Genomic DNA, 24,938 nt, shown 5'->3' with positions numbered 1-24,938 from the left:
AAAAAACAGAATTTATTTGTCTTTCTGTCATTTTCTTTACATAACAAAAACCTGGAATTTGAAGAGGGGTAAGCTTATGTAGACTTTTGAGACCCACTGTACAAATGTACGTAATGCTTTCACTCTTTGGTGTTTGGTTTATAGGTATGGTATGTAGACTTGCCAGTCAGCTTTGCAACTATACTGCCCATTGCCATTGGAACTTTCCAGGAACATTAAAAACACTAATAGTTACAGTACTTGTCTTGCACAACATTACATGTTACCGCAACAGCCCATGTGAAAATGGATACTACCACAGTCATATATTAATCAAAGGATGTGTTGTACAGATTTCTTTCCTTTAGACCACTCAACACCTTCTACTTCAGCATCTTCTCTCACGGACACCTTGTCCTTTTCATCAAGCGACAGCGACCTAAGAGAAAAGAGTCTTTCTACAGGTTGTAGTAGAGAGAACAAAGACGGAAGCCCATCTGTGGTGAAAGCTCCCCTGTCAGAGACCGCAAAAGAGGTAACATTTTAAAAGTACAGTCATGTGTTGTAAGTGAACGTACCGCATTTCTGTGGCACAGACACTGGCAAAGTTTCTATTAATACTGAAACTCCTGAAACATTTGTTTCTCACCTACAACTGCATCAGGGAAAACCACTCAAATGTAACCTGTGGTGGGGGGCGCTGTGGCGCAGTGCGCTAAGCCCCCCACATTTGGGCTTGCATGCCCACGGGGAATCCGGTTCGAGTCCGGACGGAGTCATTTCCCGATCCCACCCCATCTCTCTGTCCCACTTGCTTCCTGTCACCATCTCAGACTGTTCTATCAAAATAAATGCATAAAAGCCCCTAAAAATATATATATATATATATATATATATATATATATATATATATATATATATATATATATATATAAATGTAACCTGTGGTGCATGACACTTTACATGCTTAATTGTTTAATAATGATGATAATTATGTTTGTTTTTTGTGTAAGCAGATGGTCAAAAATGCCTTGCTTCGAAAATCTGGAGGAGAGGACATTCTTGAAGAGTATAAATCAGAAAACACGCTGAAGCACCGCACCAGGAGGCAGCTTGTCAACATACTGGCAAGTGATATGACTGAGAGACATGGGTAAGACCTAGTAATTGAACTTTGACATGGGTTTACATTTGTGCAAAAATGTTCTCCTGCCTGTCAGTATTAATTCTGTCCTAAGCCCATTCTGGGAAAGGACCCTCATTTTGCCTTAGAATGAATTCATTCAGCTCTATCTTACCGACATATTTAATAAGACCGCTCAAATCTCAAGAACCTGAATGCAGTGTATGGGTCTCCATGGCACAATGGGTTAAGTGAATTTCTTGTCTTGCAACTATAGCCGGATTCCCTCCCGTCAACAGAAGGAGAAGTATGCGCTGGGAATCATTTCACTTTTTCCTGCACTTAAGGATCCCTTCTCACCAAAAGGATATGTAAGTTTTGCATTGATTGTTAGGAGTCAGTAGAAAAAAATGACATTGGAAAGTGGCTAATACGACCGATAGGATGGCTATTATTGCATTATATTATTTTTTTATTCATAGCAACTGAAGTTAGACACTTTATCGAAACTGGAATGTGCTATGAACCTCTTTTTAAAATACAGAAGAATCACAGAGATAATGGCCTGACTTTAATGATGATTTTACTTTTCCGAGTTTCCGTTTGCTGTGCCTGATATAAGACTATTTTCATGTTCAATCATTTGTTGTAGGAGCATTTTTATGATGCACAGAAAGGTACTGGATATTTGGCGTGGCGTCTGAAGACAATGAGCAGGACTACAGCAAAGAGGCCAGCAAAGGAGCCATCATTGCCTAAAGACCAAGGGCCAAAACGGAGAAGACAAGTGACAACACTGCCTGAGCAGCTAGATGGTGACGACTGCAGGGAAGCCATTTCGTTTCTTATTCACACCCCTGAAGAAGCAAGTGTGCTGGAGAAAATGAAGATGACGTTTCAATATCGGCAGGACTTGGTGCATGACCCAGAAAGAAGCGCGGATGTCTTCAAAACATTCCCACGTTTCCTGGATGTAAAAGGACTCGTGAGTACAACATTCATTTTCCTTATTTCATACTTCAGCCTTAAGTGTCCTTAGTGTGCTGTTTTGAAAACCTTGTCCTAGCAATGGTTCAATCAGAGTTTTAACCCTGGTTCAATATTTTATCATCTTTTATGTGATTACCAGGTAAATCAAGACTTCAACCTGCTGTTTGGTGCTGAAACAAGTTCCAAGTTGTTGAACAAGTGGGACACAACATTCAAGCTGAAGATCATCAAAGAGGCCACCCAGCTGACTCCATCAACTGATCTGTGTCGTCTGGTAAAAGCGGCTGAGAGACACCCACAGAGTGATGGTATGCTGGCACACAGTGTTTTACAGTATAAATAACACCAGTTTAACCCATTGACCCATGTGCGCTGTGTAATATTTTTAGTAGTTCATTTCCAGAATTCATGCTGCCCATTCACGTGTTACCTTTTGAACAAATACGTACCACCACCATCAAATTCCAAGTATTTTGACTGATATTTTGACTGGGATGGGGTATTTTCTCCATGGTGCGCCATTTTGAATGTCAAGAAATAGACATTTTTAGCTGCAAAAGTTATTGGACTTTGTTCATACTTGTAAATGTTGGTTTATTATTTAGTAAATATTCATGAAAAGACCAAATTTAGCAATAGGCAGCACAGTTTCAATGAACAGCGTAGTTGCAACCCAGTTTGGCCACATCTTACACAGTGTACCTATAAATTGAGATTAAAGTAAAAAGAAAAAAATCCCTGATGCAAGATGAGGGTCTTAGCTTTTAAAAACATCTGATTTCATGTTTTTATGTGCTTCATGGGCTGAGATATTAAGGTTTTTATAGGCTCAGGACACTTTCCAAAGAAAGACTTTTCAGCAGGGGTTTTGCAGTTGCTTTTGGCAGAAATTAGTTAGTGTTTTCTGTTCATATGTTAATCACTGACTTTCTCTCTCTCTCTCTCTCTCTCTCTCTCTCTCTCTCATATAGATTGGGACAGTGACATGGCCACACTGCTGTTGCTACTTCATCTTTTGCCTCCCACAGCTGGACGCAAGAAGACCAAGATCAGCCCAACTGATGCAGCTGATCGAATGGTGCTCTTCCACAAGGTACATTCATCGTAAAATTTACACAACTTACTAGTGTTTACTTGTTTTTTTTTTGTTGTTTTTTTGAGAAACAGACTATTATGGAACATGATCTAAAACAGTGGTTCTTAACCTGGGGTGCGGGCACCCCCTGGGGCTCCGCCAGAGATTTCAGGGGGTGCATGGAATTTTGATTGTGTTGAGGTTGTGACCAAAATTCTGCTTCCAAACATTATAATTAGGCCAAATTAAGACCAAATTTAAACATGTTTTTGTCCCCATGTAAGAGCATTACTGTAATTAATGTCTAAACTAAGAATCATTGTAATTAATCACTTGAATCATTTTTTTGGTGCATATACATGTGTAGACATTTGGGATGGGGGTGCGCGGCTTGTCTTGGGAACGGCTAAGGTTAAGAACCACATATCTAAAACCTACTGTTAATGTCTGAAGCAAATAAGTCACTAGAGATGTTTTTTATCATGTGTTTTGCAGTCATGCAGCAGCATTGATGAACGTCTAAAAGAAAGAGAAGGAAAGCAGCCATTCATCCTTGCGGTTGGCCGTACCCGTAACAAGATTGACACCTACTATGTTGCCGTTGACAAACAGCTCATTCCATGCCACCACACCAGCTCACTGAGTGCGTTTGACGAACTTTTCAAGTGTCACTACGTCTTCAACCTCTCGTATGATGAGTCCCTGGTCCAGCTGTACACTTTTGTACAGACCACTGTATTCAACATCGATGTTACCTCCACAGACGAGTCACCGCGTGTTCGTGAGTTGCGTGCCAAGATCTTGAATGACAATGTTTAAATGTTTTATCTGTCAAGCCTTGCATACCACCAGTAAAGCCTTAATAAGCCACTTGCGGATAGGACACAGTTTTTACCCAAGCACCAAGTTCAAATTGTCTTGTTCCCAGGACGCCTGTCGGCGTCAGTTCAGTACATATGCAGGTTTGATAAAGCATTTAAATACTGTTCATGGTAACGATTTCTGTCACGGTGATGATGCAGAAGAGGATGGCCTCTTTGATAATCTTCAGCTTGAACCTGATTGTCTTGTTTCAAAAAACCCGATTGAAGGAAATGAATTCTTGCAAGGTGCTGGGTGTTCTGAAAGCAATAGATCTGGTCAGTGTAGCAGTGACGATACGAAAAACATTTGTGCTGCAATTATTTCTAAACTAACTGGTAGTGGTGTGGCAAATAGTGTAGTTTCATCAGTTGTAAGTCATTTAGAAGATTTTGCAGAAGGACTTCATTCTGAGTTTAAGCACAAAGTTTTGTCTGCTATACCGGCTGATAATCCTGTAAGAAATACATTGGGAAAGTGTCTTGAAACCTTTGAAAACCCTGTTGAGAACTTTAATACTGAAAGTAAAAGAAAAAAGTATTTAAGTGAAAAATGGGGAATGGTGGACCCTGTGGAAAAACTGTTGGGATTCCGCTATGATTCAAGGCTCAATAAAGTTACAGGTACTTTTGATCAAGTACCAGTGAAAGACACTTTTGTTTACGTTCCAATTTTGGAAACAATCAAATTTATCTGTCGCAATACTCATATTTGTGGACTGCTTAGCACACCTTCTGTATCAAGCGAAAACCGGTATGAGGACTTCTGCGATGGAAGTTACTTTAGATCACATCCATTGTTTTCAGAACACCCAACATCCCTGCAAATTCAGTTATATTACGATGACCTGGAGACAGCAAATCCGCTTGGTTCGAAGCATGGACTTCATAAAGTTGGAGCACTGTACTTTGTTTTGAGAAATTTGCCCCCAAAGTTAAATTCTGCACTAATGAATATCCATTTAGTTGCATTGTTTCATGCAGATGATGTTAAAAAATACAGCTTTGATCCCATTTTGCAGCCGCTAATTGATGACCTCAAAGTGTTGGAAAGTCATGGAATTAGTTTGCCATATTCAGCTGTGAATGTCCACGGCACAATTTGCCAAATCACAGGCGATAATTTAGGCATGCATGGGATCATGGGTTTTATCGAGTCATTCAGTGGACGTTATTTTTGTCGCTTGTGTTTGATTGAAAAAAGTGATGCCCAGAATGTGTTTTGTGAGGATGACCCAAAGATTATCTTGCGAGGCAAAGAAATCTTTGAAACGCATTGCAACGAGTTACAGTCAAATCCTCAACAGTTGCATGTGTATGGTTTAAAGAGGAATTCAACTTTAAACAGCTTACAGTTCTTTCACGTTTCCCAGAACTTTTCGTTGGACATAATGCATGACATTCTTGAAGGGGTTGGACAGTATGAAATCAAGTTGCTATTAGAATACCTGTCTGAACATTTCTTGGCAAAACCTGGTGTTCTGTCTCGAATCTATGCTTTTGACTATGGGTACTTGGAGCGGAAAAATCGTCCATCAAGGGTCAACTTGGATAGTGGTAACAATACAATAGGATTGAACTCAATTCAGACTCTCTGTCTGATTAGAAATATTCCCTTCATTTTTGGTGACATTGTGCCGGAAGGTGATCAGAATTGGTCTTTGATGTTGCTTCTACTACAAATCATTAACATCATTTTCTCTCCATCTGTAACAATGGGCATGACGGTGTATTTAAAACATTTAATAATGGAACACCATGTCTTGTTCAGACAGCTTTATCCAAACAGGAATATGATCCCAAAACACCATTTCATGTTACATTATCCGAGTTGTATCAGAAAAATTGGACCCTTAATTCATATGTGGAGTATGAGATTCGAAGCAAAGCACCGGGTGTTCAAAAACACACTGAAAAATTTTAAGAACATCACAGTGTCACTTGCCAAAAAACACCAGATGTTGATCGCTTACAATTGGGAGACATCCCCTTTAAACCACATAGAGTATGGTCCCCTGAAAATATATGATCCAGATACTGACCATGAACATTTACCCCAACTTGTGCCTTTTGTGCAAGACGATACTTTTTCAACTAACTGGGTTAAGATCTGTGGGACAGAGTATAGAGTTGGCTTGGTTGTATCTAGTGGCATTGACCATGATATTCCTTTGTTTTATAGGATAAAAGTGATACTTAAGCTTAAGAATGGTATCCATTTCATTGCCAATAAGCTTGACGTTGAATACTTCAGTGAACATTTTCATGCGTACAAAGTGTGTGAATCAGATGAGAAAGTTGTAATCAATGCAGATGTTGTGGAAACGTACAGGCCCTTTGACCTGCAGAGCAGTTACAGTACTGATGATGCTTGTCTTTACATTGTACCGTTATTTGTGTAGCGTAAGTGTTTTGTGGTGTGATCTGTAAGTGTTTTTGGTGCTTGGTGTAATAAAAATTGTAAATGTATTTGCTTGTCTTTCCCAGTTTTGTGTAAGACGACTTAACACTTGTAGAAACATTAATTTAATTTAGATTGTATATTTCATGTATGTAAATGTGCACTCCACGCAGTACAGAATCTGAACATTTTAGAAAAAGCAGTATTTATTGTATAACATAACACCAATTAGTGTTACATGGTAACCCCTATAGTGAGTTGAGCTAAGCTAATTCAACACTCAAATGTGTTAAAAATAGAACACTGTGGGTGTTCAGATGTTTCACTTAAAGTGAAAAGCTTTAACACTAATTGGTGAGGAATTCAACACTCAAATGTGTTAAAAATAGAACACTGTGGGTGTTCAGATGTTTCACTTAAAGTGAAAAGCTTTAACACTAATTGGTGAGGAATTCAACACTCAAATGTGTTAAAAATAGAACACTGTGGGTGTTAAGATGTTAACACATAAAGTGAAAAATTGGTGTGAAAAATACACTAGAATAGAGTTAAAATATAACACTGTGGGTGTTAAAGAAGTAACACTGAAATAGATTTAAACTATTTACACTTTCCATAGTGTTGATTTAACTCTGAACCGGTGAGCATTATATAAACTCAGGAAAAGTGTTAAATTTAACTCTATGGGAGTTGATTTAACACCGGCCGATTTGCTGTGTAGGGGACTAGGGGACGTTGACCACAGTGCTCATGCTCTGTGAGGTTGAGCATCTTCATGGCTGTAAAACTGGCAGACACAGTAGAATAATGTGACCTGGGGGTGTTGTAGAAATGTTCTATAATGTTTTTTTAATGTGTCAAATCTGTCAACACTTACATGCAGTAATTAAAGGGACAGTTTGGTCAATTTCAACATGCAGTTGTATTGCTCACGCTACCCTTGACTTGTCAGTACCTGGTGATGCCACATTTTTCGGCTCAGCCCTTTCCGAGATATGAGCAGTTCTAATGGGGGCAGCGTTTGTTTACATTTTTAAAAAATGAAACATAGGCCAACTCTAAATATTTTCCCAAAAGGTACTGCTGTTTGCTAGTTGTCTGCTGATGTTTTATAACCTTTTGGATGTTTTTGGGAATAAATAAAAATGTTTTTTTGAAATGTAAACAAAGAGCTGCCCCCATTACAATGACCAGGGTCTCGGAAACGGCTGAAGAAGAAGAAAAAAAAAATCTCAGGGACTGACAAGTCCAGGGTAGTGTGAGCATTACAACTGCATGTTGAAATTGACCAAACTGTCCCTTTAAGAGTGAGATATGTGAGTTGGCCTATTTGTGTACTATACCACACTCACACACATGCAATAATTACTGTATGTGAGTGTGAACGTGGAGGTGTTGATAAATTGTCACAGCTTCAAAACAGCCTTCTGAAAGTATAACAGCTCGTAGTTATTAGAGATAAACTGTCTCCTTATTCGGGTCTGATCGATTGCAGAAGCCTTTGCACAAGGTTTTGTGCCCTGTGTCCACAGAGAAATTATTATAGACATAAGACAAACCGGCACTAGTCAGAGGATTTCATGCACTTAAGTTGAGAAAAATATATATTTTTTATGTTAGTTCAACTCCAAAAGCCAAAGTAACTTTACTGAAGATGTCTTATAGCTATTAGTTCCTGATTATTTTGGTAATCCCATATGAGCTATGGCTGAATGCCACAAGAATTTGTAGAGGGTTCAATATTCTCAGTACCAGCAGCAACGTTTATACTGTTTCATTTAATTATGAGATGGAATATGTTAGACCTTCTTCATATGTACAGTATTATTCAGCAGGAGCAATATTTTAAAAATATTACTTCCTTTCTCTTCAGTTATAGTTAAAATAAGAGTCATAAGAGTCATATTTTCAACAACTGAGACAGAAAAATGTGAACTTAATTCACATTAAACATACAGTACTAAGGCCCTGTGCACACAATTTCCTAACGCAAAGTGAATGAACTATGACGTCTGTTCTCATATCAGACAGATAGACAACAGTCAGCATATTGAAAGGGTTGCACACATTGAGGCCAGGACCTCAAATCACGTTATAAGAGAAATAAGAGATAGCCTAGAGTCGGTCAGCCTTTTCTATGATTAAATAAGATAAATACATTCACCAAAAGAGGATTTTACTCTACCAATTGCCAATAAAATAGTGAAAAACTGATTCGGTGCCCAGGTATGAAACTACACCTGCAGAGGTCAGATTGGGTTGGGAAATTGTATAGCCTTTACGAAAACAAGCAAACATGCACGCACACACAGACAGACAGACAGACACACACACGCAGACAGACAGACAGACAGACAGACAGACAGACAGACAGACAGACAGACAGACAGACAGACAGACAGACAGACAGACAGGCACGCACGCAGGCACGCGCGCACACGCACACACACACTGTGATACTTTACATAATGCGGACATTTAAGAGGGCATTATCACCCCCTAAAGTGTCCATGGTCATCCAAATCTCAGCAGGCCTCGTGATTCTCCCAACGCCTACGGTATAAAGATCCAAGACGCGGTTAAAGGACGGTCATTCAACACTGGTGGCCAAGCCAGTGTTTGCAGCTGCGATAGTGCAGCTTGTTGACCCTTCAAGGGTAGTCCATTAGTCTTGCCGGCTCAGTGGCCAGCCCATGGAGGGGAAACCACTGATACACTTGCTAAAGGCTAATTTATAATGGCCATGGAGAACTGGCAGAGGGGGGAAATGTGAGATGTAGCGTGTAGCTGAAAAGTGGTTCGTTGGTAGTTTCCAAAATAAACCACTCCAGCAAATTCTGTCCTTTCAAAATACCATGAAGCCCTGCTGGCATACTCCTGCGAAATGTGCAGCATTGCCATTCTCAGAGTGACTGTAGCTGGTGGTAGCCATGGAAAAAAGTGTTGAATATTACTCCTTGCTTTAGGGGTGTAGAGCAAGGTGTAGAGAGCGCCCTGGGGTGTATGTGTCAAGATATCTTTTGTTAGTGAGAGGGAGAGGATTCTAAAAGGGCTAATGGCTACTTCCTAAAGTTTGCAAATGGTGCTACAAAATTGAATCAGTAGGGGTGTAACGGTATACAAAAGTCACGGTCCGGTACGTACGTCGATTTTGGGGTCACGGTTCGGTAAATTTTCAGTAGGCTACAGTATATGAGAACAAAATGGAAAAACAGAAGAGAGAGAAGAGATCTCGTGTGTATATGCGTAGAGTGTGTTCTTTTCACTCACATCATTTACACAAGAGGGTACAATAGTGACACATTTTTTTCATTTATTTTTCATTTATCCTTTATTTAGCCAGGATTGTCCCATTGAGACTACAGTCTCTTCTGCCAGGGAGTCCTGGTCAAAATGGCAGCATACATATAGTTACAGACACAGACAAACACATAGACAAAAAGGAAAATAAATGTACAAAAAACACATTAAGGAGAATAAGTTTACATAAAACGTATTTTGAGATAAAAAAAGTAGCCTATGTGCTGCATAGTCAGAAACAATGACACTCCTCTGTGTATACTGTATTAATTTCCCTCTTAAAAGTATCTAATGAGGGCAGAGAGTCCATACATAATATCTTCTGCAACTCATTCCATAGATATGGGGCATAAAAAGAAAAGCCTGTTTTCCCTAATTCAGTGCGAGGAGTACAAGACTCTTGTATGAACTTGTGTGAGGAACGTGTGCCATAAGATAAAGTACAAAAAGTCAATAAATTAGTTGTAATAAATAAACAAGCTTGCCTTCTTATAAAGCCCGGATATGAAATATACACAGGAGACGACAGTGATGAGAGCAAGTTCAAATAAAGGAGTAATGAAAAAATCTACATACATGAAAGTAGTACTAATAAAAAGGCAGAGTGAAATCAGATTTTCATCAGATCTGTGTGGAGGATAAGGTAATGGAAAGGCTGCAGATGAAATGGATGTGGCGCAGCGGAGAGAAATGAGCAAAGGGTGAGAAGAAAAAAGAAAGTTTAGGAGAGAAACAATGGATGATTTTCGGCTATTGGCCTGATCTCTCTGACCCAATCGAACCAGCCAATCAAAATCAAGAAAAAAGGAATTCACTCACTGATGCACATAGAGTATACCATATTGAAGATTATGGGTGTAAAATCATGAATGTTCAATGCAAATGTATAATGCATAATGTGGACATAAGAAAATGCAATCTTATTCATTGTTCCACTCCCTACTGACAGCAGTAATAATGATACTGGGTGTGTGTGTGTTGAAGTGTATACTTATATGCCCACACGCGCGTGTCTGTCTGTCTGTCTGTCTGTCTGTCTGTCTGTCTGTCTGTCTGTCTGTCTGTCTGTCTGTGTGTGTGTGTGTGTGTGTGTGTGTGTGTGTGTGTGTGTGTGTGTGTGTGTGTGTGTGTGTGTGTGTGTGTGTGTTCTATATGTTAAAGCTAGCGTTTGCATAAAAAAAACCTCACCGCCGAAGGATGATCTCAGAATTCACAGCATCAGCCTGACTTGTTTAATAAGCTCTATCAGCATCAAGCCTATGTCACTTTAAAGCGATCCTATGCAACTTTGGCATAAACATATAAACAACTTTATAGCGGCCTCTAGTGGTTCTGCCGAAAATGTGCATTGAACTAAATTAGACAGACATTGGCTTCGAGATTATGTGCGAATTTAATTTCGTCGTCTTCTGTTATTAACCAGATTCCCTTCCTTGCATTCAGTTCTCTCCACTTCTAAGGGGCTTTATCATATGTGAGATTCCCCCCCCTTGCTTATGAGTTGGCTGCTTCGTAATTCACTTCACACAACTGCAATCATGTTTGCACTTCCCTCAGATGGATATTATTTGATCCACTTGTTCTCGGCAGATATCCCCGTCTTTATTTCACATTTCCAGTAACTATATAGTACCTGTAGCCTACATTAGAAGAACGAGGAAACAAACGGCTATTTTGTTGTCATAATAACGATTTCGAAGTTGAGGTGACAAGAGGCGGTTTTATCTCCTGTGGTGTTGAAAGTGAAAGTGGACATCCATATGCCGACTAGAGATCACGTTTCGTCTCCTCTTGATCGGCAACAACATATATTTTTAGCCTCGCTCGACTGATTGTCCTTTGACATCAAATAAAATGTGCGACATCAGATTTCAACTCGTATACATTTGTGTATCTTTGTAAACTAAACGAGGTGGCGTGGGTTTTGAGAATGCTAATGCATACATCCCAGTGTAGTGAATGAATGATAAAATCCCCATCTTTTGGCGTTCGGCTCTCTCCGGTTTGAAGCCCTTTTCCAATGTTCACACAAGCGATTTATTTGCCTGTCCAAACCTTTCATCTCAATTATCTCGTGATTTATTTGCAGTCCCATTCGTTGTTTTCACTGCATGCCAGCGTGATATTTTACAATCAGCTAGCCAGTAGCCAGTAGCCAGCTTTCAGCAAGCTGCTGCCTTATGTAGACCTCCTTGGCTGCTGCTTAGTTAGCAAACGAAGGAATAGGTCTCGCTCCGCTCATACAGCATAGAAATCTAGACGCCCCTAGCGGCCACAAATTGCACAACAACAAAAGGCGCGGCGCCGCCAGGCAAAACTGCAAGTGCTGTTTCGGAGCAGGAGCACTAGGCGGTGATGGAAATATTGCCATTTTCCCCATTACGGGTCAGTCAAGCAAAATCTTGAGTACCAAGCCATTTCATGACTATGAAAAAGTTGCATAGTGTTTCTTTAACCCATGGTCTCCTTTCCGACTCATCCTGTGTCATGTCTTTTTAAACATGTTATTCAGATAAATGATTTAAATAGTAACGGTAGGGACACATAGGAGGCGAAGCAAGCGAAGCGAAGAGAGGCGAAATCCAACCGTCATCAGGTCGTCGCGGCGAATCAAATGGAATGGAACAGTTATGTTGTTGATTTGATTGGGCCGCGGCAGGCGAATTTGCTCCTCATTTGCATAACATTAAACTTTCTTTAATAATTTCGCTTCGCTTCGCTCCTGTTCGCTTGCCATCGCTTGCCATCGCCTCTCTCATAGGAATGAATGGCAAAGTTCGCAAATTTGCGTGTATGTGTCCCTACCGTAAGGCTTTTGCAGTCCTACATGTCTTTGTACGCAATTCTGTAACATTCTAGATTTTCCTATAGGCCTACTGTGTCCAGCAAGGACCTGTTGGCAGTCGACAGTCGGTTAGAGCGGTTGGGGGCAGGGTAGCCTGGTCCTGACCATCCCATAATACTACCATTTCATTTCGTATTCATGGTCTGGAGGTTGTTTGATCTGACACGATTGCAGGAAGGACATTTTCGGAAAAATCAGGATTTAGTTGTTGTACAAACATGTCTGACGTCTATCTATGGCGATGTAGGACGGTTTAACAGACATATCTGACAGAACATCCTACCGTAGGATGAAATTACAATGTAGGACCGTTTGTCAGAACACTGGCGCAAATCCTACCGATCGTCGCTCCACAGAAAACAAGTACCAGACGTAGTGCTGAGCCAAGAATCTTGGCGGAAGTACGTACATGTAGGATGGTGCACGAGGCTAAGGGCAAGGTAGGTATGTGTAAGTTCTGAGCTGGGTAGCTGCCTTTGTGCTTTGGCTTATGATATTAGTAGATAAATCTGTCCTCTTGTAATGACAAACTGTAATACTCAGTCGACAAATGGACTTCCGTTTTCTTCACAGCTTGATATTCTATGAAATATTAAGCATATGGACCTTTGAGCCTAAAACTATATAGTATACAGTATTGATTAAATGGGCAATGGTAAATGGTAAATATATCAGAAAGATGCTATCCATTGCACAACCGATAATAATATTTCGGTATAAAAACAAACAACACCTACTAATAAAGTGGGCCTGGCAAGAAAATAGAGAGCTTAACAGGAAAACTTATTCCCGCGATACCGTCAAGGTAAAGTAAATCCTCAAGAATATTAGTTGTGTGTGTGTGCCCGTGTGTGCGCGTGTGTGTGCGCGTGTGTGCAGGGACTAAGCTGCACAATGAAGATTATGGCTGTGTGTGTGTGTGTGTGTGTGTGTGTGTGTGTGTGTGTGTGTGTGTGTGTGTGTGTGTCTGTGTCTGTGTCTGTGTCTGTGTGCGCGTGTGCATGTGTGTGTGTGTCTGCGTGTGTGTGTGTGTGTGTCTGCGTGTGTGTGTGTGTGCGTGTGAGAGTGAGAGTGTGTGTGTGTGTGTGTGTGTATGCCATGCATGTGTGTGTCTATGTGTGTGCATTGCTACTTATACAGTATGTGGTTTCTGCTATTATGCGCAGACATAATTGAGACTTGTTGCTGTGTCAAGAGTGCCATGTTATTGTATGTGGAGGTCCTCTACAGCAGGGTTTCCCAAACTGGGGTGCGTGCACCCCTGGGGGTGCGTGGCCTGCTGCAAGGGGGTGCGCGAGCTGAATTGTGCAATGGCTGATATGTGTGTTTTTATACACTATTAATTAACATGAAGTAGTTTTTAATCTTATGGTGAATTGTATGCTTGAACAAACATCAGTTCTATTGGAAATGAGGATTCCCAAAATGACTGCATAATCTGTGACGATTTGTGCAGTGAAACCATACTTAAGTGGCCATCAGCACACCACAATATCTGCTCAGGGGGTGCGTGAACCACATTGAAATGCACAAGGGGGTGCACAGGGAGAAAAGTTTGGGAACCACTGCTCTACAGGGTTCTGTCCTGTTGTTGAATAGAGGGAAGCCTACTTGAATCTTGGCTCTCAGCCTATCAGATGCAGACACACAGCAGCAGCAGCGGTGTGCTGTACAATTACATCCACAACACCCCCCCCCCTCTCTCTCTGTCGACAAAATGGAGGAGGAGGCTTCTGCCCACCCCCACATATCCCCACTTGTATCCACAGGCATGGAGGCATTATCAAACTGAAATTACAAACACGCAAGCACACATGTGCACGCACACACACGACACGCACGTGCACGCATGTGCACACACATGCACACGCACGTGCACCTGCACGTGCACACACACACACACACACACACAAGCATACACACACACACACACACACACACACACACACACACACACACACACACACACACACACACACACACACACACACACACACACACACACACACACACACACACACACACAAGCATACACACACACACTAAGCTGCAGACTTAGCAAACTTTTACTTCACTCATGGAACACACACATATACAGTAATTAAAATAGCATTAAATGGCACTCTCTCTCTCTCTCTCTCTCTCTCTCTCTCTCTCTCTCTCTCTCTCTCTCTCTCTCTCTCTCTCTCTCTCTCTCTCTCTCTCTTTAGGTGGAGGGGAGATGTAAGCCTACAGTTGTGTAAGGGTACATGCACAGACAATCTCTCTCTCTGTCTCTGTCTCTCTGTCTCTGTCTCTCTCTCTCTCTCTCTCTCTCTCTCTCTCTCTCTCTCTCTCTCTCTCTCTCTCTCTCTCACTCTCTCTCTCTCTCTGGGTGAATTAGAGATTAAGCAATGAGGTATTGATCGGAGTGCGGAGCCTTAGAGGAGAAGAGGTCAGAAGGAGCAGCATAGGTGGGTAGAGAGGTGCATTGGGAGCAGGAGAGAAAGAAAGTCTCTCCCTCTCACTTCCTTACTGTACACTGGCATGGACAAACCCATTGAGAGTTAAAGCTAAAGGTTGATTTTGCTTACATGTAAGAGGAGGAGTAGCATGACTACATCAGTACGTATGTGTAGGGCAGTTGTGTTTATAAATGTGTGTGTGTGTGTGTGTGTGTGTGTGTGTGTGTGTGTGTGTGTGTGTGTGTGTGTGTGTGTGTGTGCGTGCGTGCGTGCGTGCGTGCGTGCGTGCGCGTGTGTGCATGTGCGTGTGTATGCGTGTGTGTGAGAGAGAGTATTGCATTTGTGTGCACTGTGCATCAGCAAAGGCTAATGGGCATGTGAGCCTGTGCGACACAGATAGCGGCGATTCATTTTGTTTGCAAACCTCCACAGTCAGGAGGTCTATGAGCACTTCAAAGGACGCACACAGGCAGCAGAATTAGGCTGCATCTGCTCTTGAACTCTCGGTGGCCCCTGCACAGGTGGGCAGGTGGGTAAAACCTCCATCCCTTTGAAGCCATGTTCACAGAGAAGAAGAGGCAATTCACATCACGCGCACTGACAGGAATGATCTCATGATGTGTAGCCTACCTCAGTTTGAGGACTAGCTGAGTGATGGAGAAGATAGATAAGTGGAGAGAGAATGATAGTTGGATGAAGAGAAATTGCTGTTGGGGAAAGAGTTAGACTTCCTTTCTCCTTCCTTAATGGCGCATTCAGGCTGACTGAGAACCGTGCCGGTGCCCGTTCCTGCACCTAATCGTGAACCGGACAGCACGTTCACGCTGCAGATCGTGAAGCATAAAATTGGTTTGCAATGTGAAACGAAAAAGAATTGTTTTTTCTCCGCGAGCGGTGACAAACATCAGCAGGTTCATCCGGGTAACACAGTCACGCGCAGAAAAAGTGCAGAACCCGTTATGAACGTGTTTGGTATGCAGGTAAGCACTTTAGTGCCGAACGTAACTGGTGCGGGCACCAGCACTGCCACTGTTCTGGTCGGCCTGCAAACAGTATAATTAACCCTTTGGTTAGCACTGCTCCCCATAGCAACGCAATTATTCTCACCATTGAAATGAATGCAAACCATTTCAAATCATTTTGTAATATTTTATGGGTATTTAGCTGTTCTTTTAAGACAGAAATTATATGTCTTTGAACTGGGTCACATTTTAGGGAGTAGTGGACAGAATGAACTGTGTTTGTGTAGGCCTACTTTGGAACAAAAGCACAACGCACGAAAGCACCAGTTGTAAGGAAATGTTTGTTTGTTTGCAAAAACAAATTGTAATTAAAGAGCAACAATTTGTAGTGAGCACATCAGTTGCACACAGACAGACACAGACACACACACACGCACACATGGATGCACACACATGCATACACACACACACACACACACACACACACACACACACACACACACACACACACACACACACACACACACACACACACACACACACACACACACACACACACACACACACACATTCACATGTGATGGAGGAGTAGAGAGGATGTACATGCTCTCCCTTTCAGCCATACACACTTGGGATATCCATAAGGTACGCGCACACGCACACGCACACGCACACGCACACGCACGCGCACGCGCACGCGCACGCGCACGCACATGCACACACACACACACACACAATGGATGGAGAAGAGAGCATGCACTGCATGACACACACTCGGGACATCAGTGACCTCGCTACTATAAGCATTCTCTCGCTCTCTCTCTCTCTCTCTCTCTCTCTCTCTCTCTCTCTCTCTCTCTCTCTCTCTCTCTCTCTCTCTCTCTCTCTCTCTCTCTCTCTCTCTCTCTCTCTCTCGCTCTCATTATTTATTCTTCCTCTTTCCCTTTTCCCCATCACCATGGGACATGGATATCGCTGTGCTCCTAAGCATCATGGCCTGGGAACGGGGAGATGTATGAAGCACACACACCAAAGTCGTACAAGACAAAGAAACAGACAGCTGCTCCATCTTCACCGAGACTTCTCAGACTAAAACATTATTAAATCATGAAAAAAGCAGAAGGGGGTGGATAGGGAAAAGCGCAGTATAACATCACCCATCGTGAACAGGAAGTTATTGTAAGCATTGGCTCCTGATGAAAAGTATTGGTTGGTTACCACCAGGGGGACCTGTTAGAGTTAGTTCACAAACGGGCCCTGCCTCAGTCAGTAGATACACCATGGGGTGTTTGATCGGTCCTTGCCTCAGGCTATGTAAGCTATGTGTGTTTCAAAGTGGCTAGCGCCATGCTATGTCTCTGTGACTGGCCAATGCCATCACCCACTGTTGTGGCACACAAGGGCTTTGGACAAGAACTAAAGTAAGAGCTCCTCCAAGTACAGTACTGTAATTGCTGACAAAGCAAGGCCAGTAGTAAGTGTGTGTGTGTGGGGTTGGAGATGTATCAATTTGTGTTATTCCACATATCCTAAAATGGATGCACACACATGCATACACACACACACACACACACACACACACACACACACACACACACACACACACACACACACACACACACACACACACACACACACACACACACACACACACACACACACACACACACACACACACACACACACACACACACACACTATAATCTACTTTGCACAGTGTGCACTGCTCCCTGCTTTCCGCTTTCGCTAGCTGGAGGCTGTGGCTGGTGGAGTTGTATAGCAGGTTAGTCACCTGGAACATGTAGCACAACAGTGCGTTTTATATGCAAAGTACACCCCTCATTAATGGCCTGGGAATATAATAGGCATTATTAATAATAGGCATTAATTTCCATATGGCATAAATTTAGCATAGTTTGCCGCTATGCTGAATAAATGTAGTTTCCTTGATCTTCCACACAAATGTGAAGGAGATTGAGAAGGAGACTGACACATACGCACGCACGCACACACACACACACAAACACACACACACACACACACACACACACATACACACACACACACACACACACACAAACACACAATCACAAACTCACAACTGAGTGCCAAACTGCAGAGTAAGTGCTGTCCTTTGCATTTAGGGGCTAATTACAATTTAATGAGATCGATTCCACTGATTTATTGGTCTTTAAACAGACATATTCTTTTGCATTCATAGCTTAACAACTTTAGTTAAAGTGTGTGCACATGTGTGTGCGATCTGAACTAGGCATAATTAGTGTTTATATGGGAGCGACGTATCTGGTGTTGGAGGTGTTGAACTCAATCAACCTTTAAATGATTCTAAACGCATCTGTGTATACTGTTTGCGGAGACCTTTTCCGGTGTGGAGGAAGTGGACGAAGGGCAATCTGTTTAGAGGACAGGGGAAATTAGTCAGCCAAGGCCAGGTGGGCCATCACAGCACATACAAATTACACCTGAAACTTGATGTGGTTAAAGCAGCAGCAAAACTGAACACACTTAATGATTTTTCAGATTTTCACTGACTCATCAAATTAGGTGAAAGTCACTTGTAAATTTATTTTGCTGGCCACAGTGGTCTATAGCCACATTAGCTCAGTTTGAAAGAGGAGAGAGAATTTTGCTTCCAACTTGCAAGCCATACAATACAAAAAGGAAACTTTCAGTGGACAGTGGTAAATTTTACGCGGGTAAACCCGTCTTTAAACACATAAAACACTTCAGCACCATGGACAACATCCAGACACTACGTATAGTAACCAAGTGAAAGTTCACATCAAGTAGTCATCCATGCAACTAGTGAAACTAGATTGTTCTGCACATTGCTTGCACAGCACTGATGGCATGTACTAAACAGCTGTTCCTTGAATAGACTATATAACAACAAATGTATGCACGGAAGTTGTCATCTCTAGGTCTGACGTATAGAAATGGCCTGCCTTGTGACTCTGTTGCATGAATCTGTTTTAAACCAGCTCAGTGTTGCTTTAAGCTTCTGAGGATAGACTATCAATACGAACTGTTAACATTAATTATGCAAACAAAACTGCATTCATGACTTGGGATATATCGTCAGCTGCATCAGCAAATTCCTGTCACTGATCTGAATAACACAACATGTAGAGGTCATCCACTGTAGTGCACAGAAATTATAATTTGCATGCAACATGAATATGAGTCCTTTGAGACCCTTAGAGAAACACTCATCCTTAAAGGGACACTGTGTGAGATTTTTAGTTGTTTATCTCCAGAATTCATGCTGCCCATTCACTAATGTTACCCTTTTCATGAATACTTACCACTAGTATAAAATTCTAAGTATTCATTATGACTGGAAAAATTGCAGTTTTCATACATGAGAAGGGGGATCTTCTCCATGGTCCGCCATTTTGAATGTCCAAAAATAGCCGTTTTTAGCTGCAAAAATGACTGTACTTGGACCATACTAGAAAATATTTGTTTTTTAATTAGTAAACTTTCATGTAAAACTCAAATTTGGCAGTAGGCAGCCCAGTTTCAATGAGCAGCATAGTTGCAGTACCTTTTTTGACCATTTCCTGCACAGTGTCCCTTTAAATCGTGGCATCTCAAATAAGAAGCAGTGCTGCATAGTGATACTATGCCCCCTGCCCCTCTCACATAAACCCCACCCACTCTGAAAAATCCTCTGTCTGTCATAACAACCAACAACAACAACAACAAAACTCAATTGTTAATTTTGCCCTCTGAGTTGAGCCAAATAGCGCTATTCCATTCTGGTCACAGTTATGTTGACAAGAGGTCAAGCGGGGGCTTCAAGTGGTATTGGGGGAGATAGTGGCAAAGTCAGCGACATGGGTAGAGGGAACGCTTGCCAAGTTTCATTGGCACGACAACAAACAGACACTGAAAAACAAAAGGGACACTGGGTCAGTAGCTGGGTGTGTTTTTTCCCCCCAACATCAGCAGACATTTTGGCTGGCGACCATACCAAAAGAGGACCCATTCATCATCCTGTTGTGCTCAAGGGAGAAAATGTGACGCTAGCTGTGAGAAAACACCATTCGTCTGCGGTGAAACATTCATTCTTTCATCTTTATGGGCTTTCTCTTCTCATCTCATCTCATCTTGTCTTCGTCTCACCTTGCCTCACCCTCGTCTTTTCTTTCTACTCTCCTCTTTTCAAGTGTCACCCTCACCTACCTTCCACTGTACTAAAAAAAATGCTTACGCACCTGAAGTCTGGTGGAAGGTGCCAAAGAAATTGTCTTGGCCGGCCCAAATGCATTACCTTTCTGTTAATTAAGTGTGTGTGTGTGTGTGTGTGTGTGTGTGTGTGTGTGTGTGTGTGTGTGTGTGTGTGTGTGTGTGTGTGTGTGTGTGTGTGTGTGTGTGTGTGTGTGTGTGTGTGTGTGTGTGTGTGTGTGTGTGTGTGTGTGTGTGTGTGTGTGTGTGTGTGTGTGTGTGTGTGTGTGTGTGTGTGTGTGTGTGTGTGTGTGTGTGTGTGAACGCAGACATTAAGTGGTGTCATTGTTGAGTGGATGGAGACACTTTCACCAGTGCGGCAGAATGCTGAGTGGGCAAGGAGACACTTGTTAAAAAGCAGCCTCCTCATCCGGATTATCAACTCCAATTACTCTTTGATCTGAATGCAATGGACTCCACATGCCACACTTTTATGCCACAGCCTGCAGGGCCAAGGACTGTGTCTCCTGAATTAGAATATGTTTCCAATGAAACTCAGATCAAGGTGATGTATGTGGTCTGCTCTCTGTCACTCCTTTTCTCTGTATCTCTCATTGTCATTCTGCGCGCGCACACACACACACACACACGCACACGCACACGCACACGCACACGAAACACAAAGCTGCCTGCGACATCTACTTCCTGTTGGCGGAATGTGCATCCGTCACCTCTTTTTTGAGGTACCACCCAAGTGACGCAATGGTACTACCCTTGAGGGTACTGCCACAGCGATGAGTTCTGTACCTTTATTTCTGAGAGTGTGTGAGTAATATAGACACCCAAAAAGAGATAACCCCCCCCCCCCCCCCCCCCCTGGTATACAGTACAGGTTAGAAGTTGTACACCCAAACTGCAAAGATAAGGCTACAACCTAATGCACCCCCCGCTCCTTAACAGCAGAGATCAAGCGGAATGAAGTTGTACACACCAAAACAGCACAAATAAGACTACCCTCCCTCCCTCCACCATCTCTTGCCTCCCCAGCTCCCCCCTCCTTGCTCTGTCATGTCATATTTCCTCCCAGGGCCATAAATTAAGTCTGGTCCGGTTGGTTAAGTCTCTGATTACATCGTTAGAGTAGCGGTCCCCTGACTAGAGAACACGGTGGAGGTTAAATGGTAATAAAGTGCAGTGGAAAGGACAGTATCACTGCAGAATTTTATTCATTTCTTGATTTTCACAAGGCACATTCAGAGAGAAAACAGTCTCATGCTTGTTGCTGATAAAAATGGGAATCAATTTAGTGAAGCCAGCCATAATGTGACGTAAAAACCACAAAGTTCACAGAGTAGGACTTTGGCTCCCACTGCTCAGGGCAGCTCACAGCTACTGTATGGCTGGGCCCTGGACAAATTCTGGGTCTCCCCTCTCTTTGGGTCTGGGACAACGTACCCCTTTGACCCCTCACCCCTTGCAGCTGCCCTGCCAGTGATATTAGTCTAAGCACCATCTCCAACACTGGACTGGCTGGCCTGAGAACAGTTACAGAGTCCAATACAAGTAGTGTTGTGGAGAAAGACGGAGAGAAATAGATGACCTAGAATGGCTCTTTTCTGTCAGGAGGAATATCAGCTAAACATATCAGCAACTCCCCTCCCCCAACCTCCCTGACCTCACCAGAGGTCCAGCCCTGATACTGACAGAGCTGTCTTCACCTGTGTATGTGAAAATATTCCTATATAGTATGTCCTGAGTCCTGACCTGCATATTACACAAAAACACATCACTCTAATAGTGATAGCACATTTCTTCAAAGGCATAAAAAATGGAACTAAACCTAGTTAACTTATTTACCAAGGGATCCGCAGATTACATAAATGAATTGACCCGGAACAAACTGTCATGATGTTAACATTCTGAACGGAGAATGTCCCTATCTATATTTCTGGCGAAGCTAGTTGGGAAACTGCATTTGTGCCTATAAGCATTCAGTAAGGCTCAGGTGCAGGTATTACTACAGTTTTTCTTGATCGTTTTAACCATTTTTTGAAACCGAAACTCACAAAGTCACCCCCCCCCAATTAATTATCTATCAGTCTGCAGACACACAGGATGAGTCTAAATGGAAGGCAGTGGCTGGATGACTCTCTCCCTACATAAAAAGTGGTCTGATCAGATATGAATTCCGTCGTGAAGTTATCTGAGGAAGCGGTCGTTACCAATGACACCTATGAGAGTGCTTCCCTGCGCATTTGATGTTACGGCGATTCTATGGCTGGAGTTACGTTTATCACATTAGCGCTTAGCTTACATAGGCTAGATGAGCGGTGAAAGGCAGCCAGACGGCGGAATCGTAAAATATCTAAGTACATTTTTTTTTAAAGAATTTCAAGGTAGTAGCTTGGGTGGCAGCCATGTTTGTTTTCAGGTTCCCCATTGAGAGGGATGTGGCGCACAGCATTTTGGGTAGCAGGCAGCACTAAGTCAGTATCTGATGTTGCCCTCAAATATCCCTGTTACACCCACAAATGCAGCCAACCGCCAAAGGATGAAATAAAGCAATTGGAGTAGAGGGATAACCTCCCACCCCAACATTTATTCTTTCTCTCTCTCTCTCTCTCTCTCTCTCTCTCTCTCTCTCTCTCTCTCTCTCTCTCTCTCTTCTCCTCTCTCTCTCTCTCTCTCTCTCTCTCTCTCTCTCTCTCTCTCTCTCTCTCTCTCTCTCTCTCTCTCTCTCTCTCTCTCCTGTCTCCCTGAAACACACACAGAATTATGTCACTAAACTAGCAGGCCATTATACTAGCAGACAGGGCTCTAAATTAACTTTTTCCACCACCAGCCAATTTGGCTAGTGGACATTTTTTCTTACCAGCCAAACAGAAGTTCAACTAGCCATTTTTTTTTATCTCGCCAAAATAAACTATGCATTAGGCTAGTTTTTTTTCTAATTAAATGGTCATTTTGTCCAACTGTTTCTACAACACAGATACACCATAGGCCTGCATAGGCTACTATATGCCTACATAACAGGCATATTATAGGCTATATATTTTTTCATTATTTTTTAACTTCTGCTGTATTTTTTACTTTCGTTACTTAGGCCTAATTAATTTGATTAATTTTTGTTCAATTCCTCTGAAAGCAGCTGAATCACATCACACAAGCCACTCGCATAACAGACCTTCAACATAGGCCTACAGTAACCAAGCACACAGCCAAACACTACAAAACCTCACATACGCACACCCCAAGGAAGGAGAAGAGATGAGAGGAAAAGGAGAGGAGAGAGGAGGAGCTCTTCTCTACCATGCGCAACAAAATGACAAGAAGCCTAGTTTAATTAAAAGTAAATAATATCTCGGGAATCTTCGCTTCCTTTGTTACTTCCACAGCTTCGTCGTTGGTTGCTTTTTTTTCTTTTCGATGGCGTGGGCTTTCCAACTTAGTTGCGCCAGGACTCTGAACATTTCAGAAGACATTTCAGAACTGACAGCTACGGTCACACTACTCTGACAGTCGGCTCTCCTCCTCTGCCCTGGTCGCTATTTCGTTCCACAACCACTCATTTTTAACGTCACTATTTACAATTACTACTAGCATTCACCAACACACAGAACCTTGCTCTACCCCCCGCCACATTCTCATCACTCGCACAGAACATGGTCTACACAACAGAAGTAGTGCTATGCATAATCTGCGTAAGTCCTGTTATTGAAACGGTCAGGGCCTCGCTGCTTCAAAAATGCAGCCTGTTACAGCTAGGTTCATATAGGCCCTAGTAATAATAGCAGTAGTGACGTTAAAAAGGTTGTAGCGAAAGCGACGAGAGCATAGGAGGAGAGCTGCCTGTCAGAATAGTGTGAGTGAGCGCAGCTTAGCTGACAGACGGCTGGTCGTCTGAAATGTTTTCAATCCTGGCGCGCGCAACAGCATGGAGTTGACGTTCGATGCACTGGAAAGCCACCGGTGGGAGGCTACCTCGTGACGCTAGTGTCCATGGGTAATGTAGGAAATCTCGCCGTATAACGTTCATCAGAGCAGCGGTTTACCGTTCATAAGTTACTGTACTCGGGCGCTACTAGCCAAATTGGCGGGTAGGTATTTTTTTCTACTAGCCAAAATGATTTTTCACCCGTGTTTGGCGTGTTGGCGTGTGTTAATTTAGAGCCCTGCTAGCAGACACATCAGCAGGTGTACTCACATAACCATGGACTTACACATATGCTCAAAGAGGCACACCTCATAATGTATCACATTGCATTCAGTTTGCCAATACTCAAATATTTGTACGCAAACACACATATACTGTATATCTACACTCTTCCTCTTGTCTGTTGTCTTCTCTCCTCCCCTCTCTTTCCTTCATCCTCTCCACAGAGCTAATATGTAGCTTGCCCCTTTTCTCCCTCCTCCTGCTCCCCAAGCATGCAGAGGCAAAGTGGGGGTTTTGTTTGAAGAAATTGCAAGGGAGATGAAGACTTCAAAGAATAACTGCTAAGGCACAGAGCACTCTGCCACACCCAAACAAGTACACACACACGTAGCATGCACACACACACACATGCACGGACGCACATGCACGCACGCACGCACGCACGCACGCACGCACGCACGCAAGCACGCACGCACGCACACACACACACACACACACACACACACACACACACACACACACACACACACACACACACACACACACGTACGCACACAAACACAAACACAAACACAAACACCAATGCAAAGTGGCATCAAACACAGACATAAA

At 42.5% G+C, this 24,938-nt stretch overlaps 1 protein-coding gene across 1 annotated transcript; it reads left to right on the top strand.

The window, feature by feature from the left end:
• The first annotated feature begins 280 nt into the window (after window positions 1-280).
• On the top strand, window positions 281-4,639 carry LOC134460916 (uncharacterized). Its single transcript, XM_063213548.1, has 7 exons — window positions 281-514; window positions 996-1,132; window positions 1,380-1,473; window positions 1,755-2,087; window positions 2,232-2,400; window positions 3,064-3,185; window positions 3,663-4,639. The coding sequence occupies exons 1-7, from the start codon at window positions 320-322 to the stop codon at window positions 3,984-3,986; spliced, it is 1,374 nt and encodes a 457-aa protein (XP_063069618.1). The 5' UTR covers window positions 281-319; the 3' UTR covers window positions 3,987-4,639.
• The last annotated feature ends 20,299 nt before the right edge of the window (window positions 4,640-24,938 follow it).

The sequence above is a fragment of the Engraulis encrasicolus genome, chromosome 2 (genome assembly GCF_034702125.1).
Source record: "Engraulis encrasicolus isolate BLACKSEA-1 chromosome 2, IST_EnEncr_1.0, whole genome shotgun sequence".
NCBI lineage: Eukaryota > Metazoa > Chordata > Actinopteri > Clupeiformes > Engraulidae > Engraulis > Engraulis encrasicolus.
This window is presented reverse-complemented; position numbering and strand designations above follow the sequence as displayed.